This window comes from Nerophis ophidion, linkage group LG27 (genome assembly GCF_033978795.1).
Source record: "Nerophis ophidion isolate RoL-2023_Sa linkage group LG27, RoL_Noph_v1.0, whole genome shotgun sequence".
Lineage (NCBI taxonomy): Eukaryota > Metazoa > Chordata > Actinopteri > Syngnathiformes > Syngnathidae > Nerophis > Nerophis ophidion.
In genome coordinates, this window is record NC_084637.1 from 28,112,972 (window position 1) to 28,124,193 (window position 11,222).

At 41.0% G+C, this 11,222-nt stretch overlaps 2 protein-coding genes across 5 annotated transcripts in view; one reads left to right on the top strand and one right to left on the bottom strand.

Moving 5' to 3' along the window:
• Window positions 1-11,222, bottom strand: part of LOC133544468 (gamma-aminobutyric acid receptor subunit alpha-5-like) — a 103,197-nt gene that overhangs the window by 61,717 nt on the left and 30,258 nt on the right. For all 3 annotated transcript variants that reach the window (XM_061889815.1, XM_061889816.1, XM_061889814.1), the window contains exons 5-6: window positions 9,994-10,061; window positions 9,605-9,825 (exon numbers count right to left, since the gene is read on the bottom strand). In XM_061889815.1, coding sequence (XP_061745799.1) covers window positions 9,605-9,825; window positions 9,994-10,061 — 289 coding nt within the window. The remainder of the gene's footprint in view (window positions 1-9,604; window positions 9,826-9,993; window positions 10,062-11,222) is intronic.
• Window positions 1-11,222, top strand: part of LOC133544467 (gamma-aminobutyric acid receptor subunit beta-3-like) — a 250,825-nt gene that overhangs the window by 40,243 nt on the left and 199,360 nt on the right. The gene's annotated exons all lie outside the window — the stretch shown is intronic.

Below are 11,222 nucleotides of genomic sequence, written 5' to 3' on the forward strand. Positions count from 1 at the left end.
ATTTTACTGACGACAGCTATGCTACGACAGAGATGGCAAAAATTTGTGGATATCCTGCGACACTCAAAGCAGATGCATTTCCAACGATAAAGTCAAAGAAATCACAAAGGTGAGTTTTGTTGATGTTATTGACTTATGTGCTAATCAGACACGGCATGACTGCAAGCTAATCGATGCTAACATGCTATTTAGGCTAGCTGTATGTACATATTGCATAATTTGTAGCTATATTTGCATCCAGCCTTTCCCTCCACCCACATTTAATGCCAAACAAATACATACCAATCGACGGATTCAAGTTGCACCAGCGGTCAAAAGATGCAATCATCGGTTAGAAGGCAATTGCCGAATTCGTCCTCGTTGCCGCTGTCTGCCACAACATGGCTCAATAGCTTCAGTTTCTTCTTCAATTTTGTTTTCGCTATCTGCCTCCACACTCCAACCATCCGTTTCAATACATGCGTAATCTGTTGAATCGCTTACGCCGCTAAAATCCGAGTCTGAATCCGAGCTACTATGCTATACCTTTCTGTGCTATCTGCCATATTTGCTTTTGTTGGCTTCACGCAGTGACGTCACAGGACAATAGATGGGTGGCTATGACGACGGTTAAAATCAGGCACTTTGAAGTCGTTTTTCGGGATATTGCGTGATGGGTAAAATTTTGAGAAAAACTTCGAAAAATAAAACAAGCCACTGGGAACTGATTTTTATTGGGTTTTAACCCTTCTGAAATTGTGATAATGTTCCCCTTTAATTTTTCAATGTGCGGCCCTCAGTGGAAATAGTTTGGACACCTCTGTGTTAGAGCTTCCATCCATCCATTTTCTACCGCTTATTGCCTTTTGGGGTGGCGGGGGGCGCTGGCGCATATCTCAGCTACAATCGGGCGGAAGGCGGGGTACACCCTGGACAAGTCGCCACCTCATCGCAGGGCCAACACAGATAGACAGACAACATTCACACACTAGGGCCAATTTAGTGTTGCCAATCAACCTATCCCCAGGTGCATGTCTTTGGAAGTGGGAGGAAGCCGGAGTACCCGGAGGGAACCCACGCATTCACGGGGAGAACATGCAAACTCCACACAGAAAGATCCCGAGCCTGGATTTGAACCCAGGACTGCAGGACCTTCGTATTGTGAGGCAGACGCACTAACCCCTCTGCCACCATGTGGGTTTATTGTTAGGCAGTTTCATTAGAGTCCTCCCAGCGCGGTAACAACACACAACAACAGCAGTCACGTAATATAGCACTGATGTTTTTTCGTTTGTTTTTTGAAACAAGCTCTGCCTGTTCCTTGGGAGGAAGCCCGAGTACCCGGAGGGAACCCACGCAGTCACAGGGAGAACATGCAAACTCCACACAGAAAGATCCCGAGCCCGGGATTGAGCCAGGATTACTCAGGACCTTCGTATTGTGAGGCAGACGCACTAACCCCTCTGCCACCGTGAAGCCCGTGTTAGAGCTTCCCAGTTGCTATTAGATATTTCTCAGTGCAATGCAGGGAATAGTGTAATAAATCAAACACGCGTGATAAATATTTGTTCTTGCTTACGGACCATGCAAAGAGTCCTCTGGGTTCTCCGAAGAAAACGAGCAGAAATCCAGCGCTATATAATGATGCAAGTTCAGTGAACTTTATCTATTAAGTGGTGCAGAAAGCTCTACATTTACGTTATTCAAAGGAATATATTTTTTCCCCCGAGCTTTTTTTTTTGAAACTCTGATCATGACGACTCTGTGACCAAAAGATGCGGCGGAATTCTCTGAGGACGCGTTTTTTTTTTCGATGATCCGACGCTTCCCGGGCTCGCCAGGCAGCAGGAGTCCTCGCAATTACACGAGTCAAGTGAAGAAACAGCACTGGATAAGAGACCACCTCTGGTGCCTGCAGATCTTGTGTTCCACACGGCTGCAGTATTAGCCAATTGCATTACTGCGGGAGTCTCGCACAGCTGAAGGAGAGGAGCGAGACAAAATGATGCATCGTGGGAAATTATACAAGAAAACGTGGCTGTCGGCTATGCTACCACGTGCTTAGATCTACAAACCCCCTTTCCATATGAGTTGGGGAATTGTGTTAGTTGAGGAATGCTCATCAAACACAGATTTGGAACATCCCACAGGTGTGCAGGCTAATTGGGAACAGGTGGGTGCCATGATTAGGTATAAAAACAGCTTCCCAAAAAATGATCAGTCTTTCACAAGAAAGGATGGGGCGAGGTACACCCCTTTGTCCACAACTGCGTGAGCAAATAGTCAAACAGTATAAGAACAACGTTTCTCAAAGTGCAATTGCAAGAAATTTAGGGATTTCAACATCTACGGTCCATAATATCATCAAAAGGTTCAGAGAATCTGGAGAAATCACTCCACGTAAGCGACATGGCAGGAAACCAACATTGAATGACCGTGACCAACCGACATCAATCTCTAAAGGATATCGCCACATGGGCTCAGGAACACTTCAGAAAACCACTGTCACTAAATACACTTTGACGCTACATCTGTAAGTGCAAGTTAAAGCTCTACTATGCAAAGCGAAAGCCATTTATCAACAACATCCAGAAACGCCGCCGGCATCTCTGGGCCCGAGATCATCTAAGATGGACTGATGCAAAGTGGAAAAGTGTTCTGTGGTCTGACGAGTCCACATTTCAAATTTTTTTGGGAAATATTCAACAACAAAGGGGAAGCGAAAATTCCAGACTGTTATGGACGCAAAGTTCAAAATCCAGCATCTGTGATGGTATGGGGGTGCATTAGTGCCCAAGGCATGGGTAACTTACACATCTGTGAAGGCACCATTAATGCTGAAAGGTACATACAGGTTTTGGAACAACATTAAGTGCCATCTTTTTCATGGACGCCCCTGCTTATTTCAGCCAGACAATGCCAAGCCACATTCAGCACGTGTTACAACAGCGTGGCTTCGTAAAAAAAAGAGTGCGGGTACTTTTCTGGCCAGCCTGCAGTCCAGACCTGTCTCCCATCGAAAATGTGTGGTGCATTATGAAGCGTAAAATACGACAGTGGAGACCCCGGACTGTTGAACGACTGAAGCTCTACATAAAAGAAGAATGGGAAATAATTCCACTTTCAAAGCTTCAACAATTAGTTTCCTCAGTTCCCAAACGTTTATCGAGTGTTGTTAAAAGAAAAGGTGATGTAACACAGTGGTGAACATGCCCTTTCCCAACTACTTTGGCACGTGTTGCAGCCATGAAATTCTAAGTTAATTATTATTTCCCCCCCAAAAATAAAGTATATGTTGTCTTTGTAGTGCATTCAACTGAATATGGGTTGAAAAGGATTTGCAAATCATTGTATTCCGTTTATATTTACATCTAACACAATTTCCCAACTCATATGGAAACGGGGTTTGTACAAGACAACTTGTCTTTTAGTATTAGTAAACAAACAAAGGCTCCTAATCCACGAATGTCTCTTCTCCTCACAATGACAACATTTCACTTACATCTATGCCGATTTCCCATGATTATTGATTGATTAGGCTTACTACAAATTAAAAAGTAGCAACCGTTGTGGCATCCCAAACTTCTCGCAGACAGGTTTTTTTTTTCTCATCCGTTTTTGATTGATTGCTTGAGACTTTTATTAGTAGATTGCACAGTACAGTACATATTCCGTACAATTGACCACTAAATGGTAACACCCGAATAAGTTTTTCAACTCGTTAATCAATTCATGGTAAAAAATATATACTATCAGGTCGATCTACGTTCCCATCTTCAGCTATGGTCATGAGCTTTGGGTCATGACCGAAAGGACAAGATCTCAACTACAAGCGGCTGAAATGAGTTTTTTCCGCCGGGTGGTGGGTCTCTCCCTTAGAGATAGGGTGAGAAGCTCTGCCATCCGGGGGGAGCTCAAAGTAAAGCCGCTGCTCCTGCACATGGAGAGGAGCCAGATGAGGTGGTTCGGGCATCAGGTGCTACCTGAACGCCTCCCTAGGGAGGTGTTTAGGGCACATCCGAACGGTAGTAGGCCACGGGGAAGACCCAGGACACGTTGGGAAGACTACCTCTCTCGGCTAGCCTGGGAACGCCTTGGGATCCCCCGGGAGGAGCTGGACAAAGTGGCTGGGGAGAGGGAAGTCATTGCTTAGGCTGCTGCCCCCGCGACCCGACCTCAGATAAGCGGAAGAAGATGAATGAATGGATGAAGTCTGCATAAATACATGTGATGCAATCCAATGGGGGGGAAGTAGTTAGGTATCAAATTTGAAATGTGCAGACGGTAGTCGCCGGTGGTTGTGTGAGTTTGTGTGTCACAGAAATAAAATCAGAGGCACTTTCGGCTAAGCTCTGCCGGTAATGACAAGCCCTGGAAAAAACGATTAAAAAAAAAAAGCAACCTAGTGCTGCTTAATTTTCACTCAGGATTGGATTGTGACGTCATTCGTCAGTGCTGACGCACACAAGCAACACAGGTGCAAAACAAGGACTTCACCATACATACTTCAGTCACGATACGGCACAATGTTGCGATATATTTGTCATGGTCTCACAAAAACAAAACAGTTATTACTAGTTTTTTGTAGTGTTGTCCCGAAACCAATTCTTTCGATACTTTTCGCTACTTTTCTAAATAAAAGGGGACCACAAAAAATGGCATTATTGGCTTTATTTTAACAAAAAATCTTAGGGTACCTTAAACATATGTTTCTTATTGTAAGTTTGTCGTTGAATAAAATAGTGAACATACTACACAAATTTTCTTTTAGTAGTAACTCAACAAACAAAGGCTCTTAATTAGTCTGCTGACATATGCAATAACTTATTGTGTCATTTATCATTCTAATATGTAGTCAACATTATTAAGGACAAATGGTAGAAAATTAATTATTCATTTACTGTTAATGTCTGCTTACTTTGTCCTTTAACATGTTCTATCTACACTTCTGTTCAAATATAATAATCACTTATTCTTCTGTTTGATACTTTACATTAGTTGTGGATGATACCACAAATGTAGCTATCAATCCGATACCAAGACCATACATTGGTCATATTCAAAGTCCCCATGTGTCCAGGGACATATTTCCTGAGTTTATGAACATATTATGATGTTTTTTTAAATCAAAAGATGTTGTGATGGCAAAAATATTGACATAATTATAGTAGTATCAAATAGATACACTGTGGTACTTGGTATCATTACAGTGGATGTTAGGTGTAGATCCACCAATGACAGTGTGTCGTGAAGCATGTTTAGCTATTCCTCGTCCAGCAGGGATGATACTTGTAAGAAACTCACTTTATGAGACCAGGATTAGTGATTTAGAAGTAGCTAAAACACTGCCGACTGCGGATGGACTTTAGCCTTTAGCGAGCTAGCTAGTCCTGTCTTAAAGCACCTCTTCCTGAGGGCGTTTCAGTGTTATAACTTCACCTTTATCGTCAGTTTTTAAACCAAAATACGTCCGTTGTCCCTTTTCTGTCTACACACTGTGTCTGCTTGTAAGTACTCAGTGACTGTGTACTGCCGAACATGCTCCTCTGCTCGTAAAACCAGCAATGACACGACGTGACGACGACAGATGCGGGACCGGTACTTTTCAGAGGCGGTATAGTACCGAATATGATTCATTGGCATCGCGTTACTATACTAATACCGGTATACCGTTCAACCCCTAGTTTCTTGTATTATGCATTATTTCCTATCACTCCCTGGCTGCCAATGATGCTTCTCATCATGTTTGTGTTTGCTCGCTGTACATTTTTATATGTTTTGTGTTACCTGCATTTTCACGATTAAAAAGGGCTTCTTTCCTGCTCTTGCCTGCCGTCACTGTATCCTATATGTTAAACGTATAGCATGTTCTATATGTTATAGTTATTTGAATGACTCTTACCATAATATGTTACGTTACCTTCCATATCGTGGTCGGGGGTGGGGTGGAGGTTGGGGGCGTGGTTAAGAGGGGTGGCGTATAATTCACCAACTCGAGAATTTCCTATATATTTCAAATACATATATATATATATATATATATATACACATATATATATATATATATATCAATCAATGTTTACTTATATAGCCCTAAATGTATGTATGTATATATATATACATATATATATATATATATATATATATATATGTGTGTGTGTGTGTATGTATGAAATACTTGAATTCCAGTGAATTCTAGCTATATATATTTATTTTATTATATATATATATATAAAAGAAATAGTTGAATTTCCGACAGCACCTATCAAATACACAGTAATAAAAACACAGTTGTTCTACTAACTGTACTGTGCTTGCTGGTTACTAAAAAAAAAAAAAAAACTACACTTATTGCTCACTATTTGAGTAACCTTTGTTATGCCATTTGTGTATTGGCGAGCGATTTCCGAATCCGGGAACATATCCTTCACGGATTTGTTGTAGACATCCGCAAATGAGAACGGGATGTTGCTTCCAGCCATTTTTGTCTCAGCATAAAATACACCGTCGGGTGTCCATTTTGCGAGGTGGGCCATAATACTGGGTTGTGAACGATGCTGCGCTGCGGACGCTTTGTGCTTCGCTGACCGTTCATGGCTGGATATCCGTTCGGCCGCCGTGTTCAATGGAGAAGTCTGTTCTACAAAATTTGCGGGCAACATACACCTTCCCCTTCAAACCTTCCTGGAATAACTGAAATTCTTGTTTCCAATCGTTTTGGAACTTGCAAGCGTATTTCTTCATTTTGCCCGTCGAGGGTGTAATATATTGGGTTCGAGTCAATAACCAGGCGACGTGATGAAGTTACATCTCTTTACTGTTGGCTTCAGAACAAATGTAGAATATCTTTACATTCTATTGTATGTAAACTAGAAGGCAGTATTGTCCTGTTTAAGTGGGTCACAACATTGACTCAGGTCTGACTCAATGTTGGGGGGCGTGGCCTCCAGCTCCGCTTGAGTTCCGGGAGATTTTCGAGAGAAAATGTGTCCCAGGAGGTTTTCGGGAGAGGCGCTGGATTTCGGGAGGGTTGGCAAGTATGCACCAGACTGTATCTCACGGCACACTAGTGTGCCGCGGCACAGTGGTTGGAAAACACTGCCCTAACAGAGGCACATCATCACCATTGACATTCCACTTATGAGCATGGATTGATATGTAAAGATGAACAAAAAAAAAAATATATATATATATATATATATATATATATATATATATATATATATATATATATATATATATATATATATATATAAATATTTATATATATATATGTATATATATACATATACATATATATACATATATATATATATATATACATATATATATATACATATATATACATATATATACATATATACACACACACATATATATATATATATATATATATATATATATATAAATAAAACAGTGCTCAATTGCTCAATACTGGGGTAGAGCGGAATATAAGTTAGGTCAGGAAATAACACAGAGGCTATATCATCCCTACAAGCCTGTTTCGCAGGTGTCCCTGCTCGTCGGGGGATTTTATAATATACAAAATATAAAATCCCCAGTAGATTTTATTATATAAATTATAAATTTCCCTGACGAGGAGGGAAACCTGCGAAACAGGCTTGTAGGGATGATATAGCCTCTGTGTTTTTTCCAGACCTAACATATATGTATACATATATATATATACATATATATATATATATATATATATATATATATATATATATATATATACATATACATGTATATATATATATATATATATATATATATATATATATAGACACAATATAATAAAGAGATTTAATTTCTTCTTGTTATTCTTTATCAGTATTATTGGTCAGCCAACTTTAAAAGCTTTAGCAATCTAAAAAGGACACAAAATACCACATGGAGACAGGCGCACAGGTCCCTGGCCATTTTTCTAATATTTCAATGCTCCAATCCGGGGTTTTTTTTGTCTGTAGATTGTGTCGTAGGCCATTAAAGGCCTACTGAAACCCACTACTACCGACCACGCAGTCTGATAGTTTATATATCAATGATGAAATATTAACATTGCAACACATGCCAATACGGCCTTTTTAGTTTACTAAATTGCAATTTTAAATTTTGCGCCGAGGTATCATGCCAAAACGTCGCGGTATGATGACGCGTGCGCGTGAGGTCACGCATTGTAGAGGACATTTTGTTCCAGCACCGTTCACAGCTGTAAGTCGTCTGTTTTCATCGCATAATTCCACAGTATTATGGACATCTGTGTTGCTGAATCTTTTGCAATTTGTTCAATGAATAATGGAGACGTCAAAGAAGAAAGCTGTAGGTGGGTAGCGGTGTATTGCGGCCGCCTTTAGCAACACAAACACAGCCGGTGTTTCATCGTTTACATTCCCGAAAGATGACGGTGAAGCTTTGCTATGGAACAGAGCGGTCAAGCGAACACGGTTGGATTGGACCACACACATAAAAAGTACAGTGTATTATGCAGCGATTATTTCGAAAGATCGCGTTTCGAAGAGGGTCCCTTGCGAAGGGCAGAAATGGGCATCGCCACCACCCGTCGACTAGTGCTGAAGAAAGGTGCGGGGCCGACCTTCAGGTTGTACAGGTCCGACCATATAATCTCACTAAAACACTGGTAGCACAATAAGCAGATAAGGGATTTTCCAGAATTATCCTAGTAAATTTGTCTAATAACATTTGAATCGCTCCCACTGTATAGTCTTTTTTCATTTTTTTCTAGTCCTTCACTCTCACTTTCCTCATCCTCGCTCAAATTAATGGGGAAATCGTCACTTTCTCGGTCCGAATCGCTCTCGTTGCTGGTGGCCATGATTGTAAACAATGTTCCGATGTGAGGAGCTCCACAACCTGTGACGTCTTGCGCACATCGTCTGCTACTTCCGGTACAGGCAAGGCTTTTTTTATCAGCGACCAAAAGTTGCGAACTTTATCGTCGATGTTCTCTACTAAATCCTTTCAGCAAAAATATGGCAATATCGCGAAATGATCAAGTATGACACATAGAATGATCAAGTATGACACATAGAATGATCAAGTATGACACATAGAATGATCAAGTATGACACATAGAATGATCAAGTATGACACATACGGGGCCACAATTTGGACACTTCTACATTACAGGAAGTGTTTAATGACTGGGTGAATACAGGTTGGGGACGCCATATTTCTTGTCTACAGCCCTGTTGTACGCCAGATGTTATGCAATGAAGTGTTTTTTTTTTAAAAACACACCATTTGGTGGCAATGAGCTAAAAATGAATGTGGTTAGAGTGACACAGAAGAGCATTTAAGTGGATTGTCGTAGTAAAAAAATTGCAACATATGACAGACTTAGCCAAGAACCATTCTAATTGTAATCATTTCTCCAAAAATAATAAATGTGAGCAGAAAATAGTTTTACTGCAAAGGACTGTATGTCTAGGGCAATGCCACAACTGACCACTGGGAGTCACTGTTGCACCATTGGGAAAATGACTTCAGAATTCCTCCTCCAAGCATATTAATCATAAATGTATGACTATCTTCAAACACCCACAAATGTCACCTAAGCCTTGTTTCGGACCATGTTTCAGTTCTTAGGTTGATCATTACCCACCTCATAGTGTAAATCAGAGTTCCGTCTTTTGTAAGCCTCAGCAGCTTGTTAGGTGTGGTCATGTTGTGAGCGATGGACTTCTTGCCATTGAGGAAGAACGTGTCCGGTGTCCAAATGTTGCTGGCCAGCAGGTTGTTCAGGCGTAAGATCGCCATCGGCCCTTTGAAGCGCAGGCGCTCATCCTTCCAGCTCTGATGGAAGGACACATCAATGGTGTATTCCTGAAACAACAATTATGGGCAATCATTACCACTACAGTGTCCATACTTGATTGATGTTAACTGTTCAAGACCTTGGCTACATTTCTGTATTGTGCTTCAACAGTCACCTCCAAAATTAATAGCTTTTCCATCTGGGGAAAATGAGTTTGTGTCTGAAGACGAACTCACCATTTCCGTGTCAGATACCGGGCCGAAGCTTGTGACTAAAATGTTCGTCCATATCTCCGTCACGTTCTCTGTAGAGAGACCATGAAGAAAGCTTCACAGCTGGGCCTAAAGTTGGAACACTACAGGAACATAACTGTTTTTTTTGTCATATTTTTTTTGTAGTGGACTTACAAGACATCCAACTTTGGCATTTCAAAAAATGTGTATAAAACAAAAGCAGTACCTAAGTCAATAGAAAAAACATGAACCGTAGTATCAAAAAGAATCAGCGATAAGGACAACATACAGGGTTAAAAAAAAATGCACAGAACTAATACTTTTTTGGAATATGTGTGCCTAATTTGATACAACGTGTATTTAATATTAACCTGCTCAGTGGCCGAGTGGTTGGAGTGTCCGCCCTGCAGAGACCTGCTGTCAGGGGAGGCAAGTCAGGCAGTGCCTCACCTGCCACCAGGTGGCTTAACCATGAGATCTTCCAAAACAAAGTCAGCTGGAGGCGTGTCTTAATGAAATGAAACAATGGATGTCCGCTAACTTTTTGCAACTTAACGCCCATACAACGGAAATGCTGATTATCGGTCCTGCTAGACACCGACCTCTATTTAATAATACAACTCTAACATTTGACAACCAAACAATTAAACAAGGCGACTCGGTAAAGAATCTGGGTGTTATCTTTGACCCAACTCTCTCCTTTGAGGCACACATTAAAAGCGTTACTAAAACGGCCTTCTTTCATCTCCGTAATATCGCTAAAATTCGATCCATTTTGTCCACTAAAGACGCCGAGATCATTATCCATGTGTTTGTTACGTCTTGGCTCGATTACTGTAACGTATTATTTTCGGGTATCCCCATGTCTAGCATTAAAAGATTACAGTTGGTACAAAATGCGGCTGCTAGACTTTTGACAAGAACAAGAAAGTTTGATCACATTACGCCTGTACTGGCTCACCTGCACTGGCTTCCTGTGCACTTAAGATGTGACTTTAAGGTTTTACTACTTACGTATAAAATACTACACGGTCTAGCTCCATCCTATCTTGCCGATTGTATTGTACCATATGTCCCGGCAAGAAATCTGCGTTCAAAGGACTCCGGCTTATTAGTGATTCCCAAAGCCCAAATAAAGTCTGCGGGCTATAGAGAGTTTTCCGTTCGGGCTCCAGTACTCTGGAATGCCCTCCCGGTAACAGTTCGAGATGCCACCTCAGTAGAAGCATTTA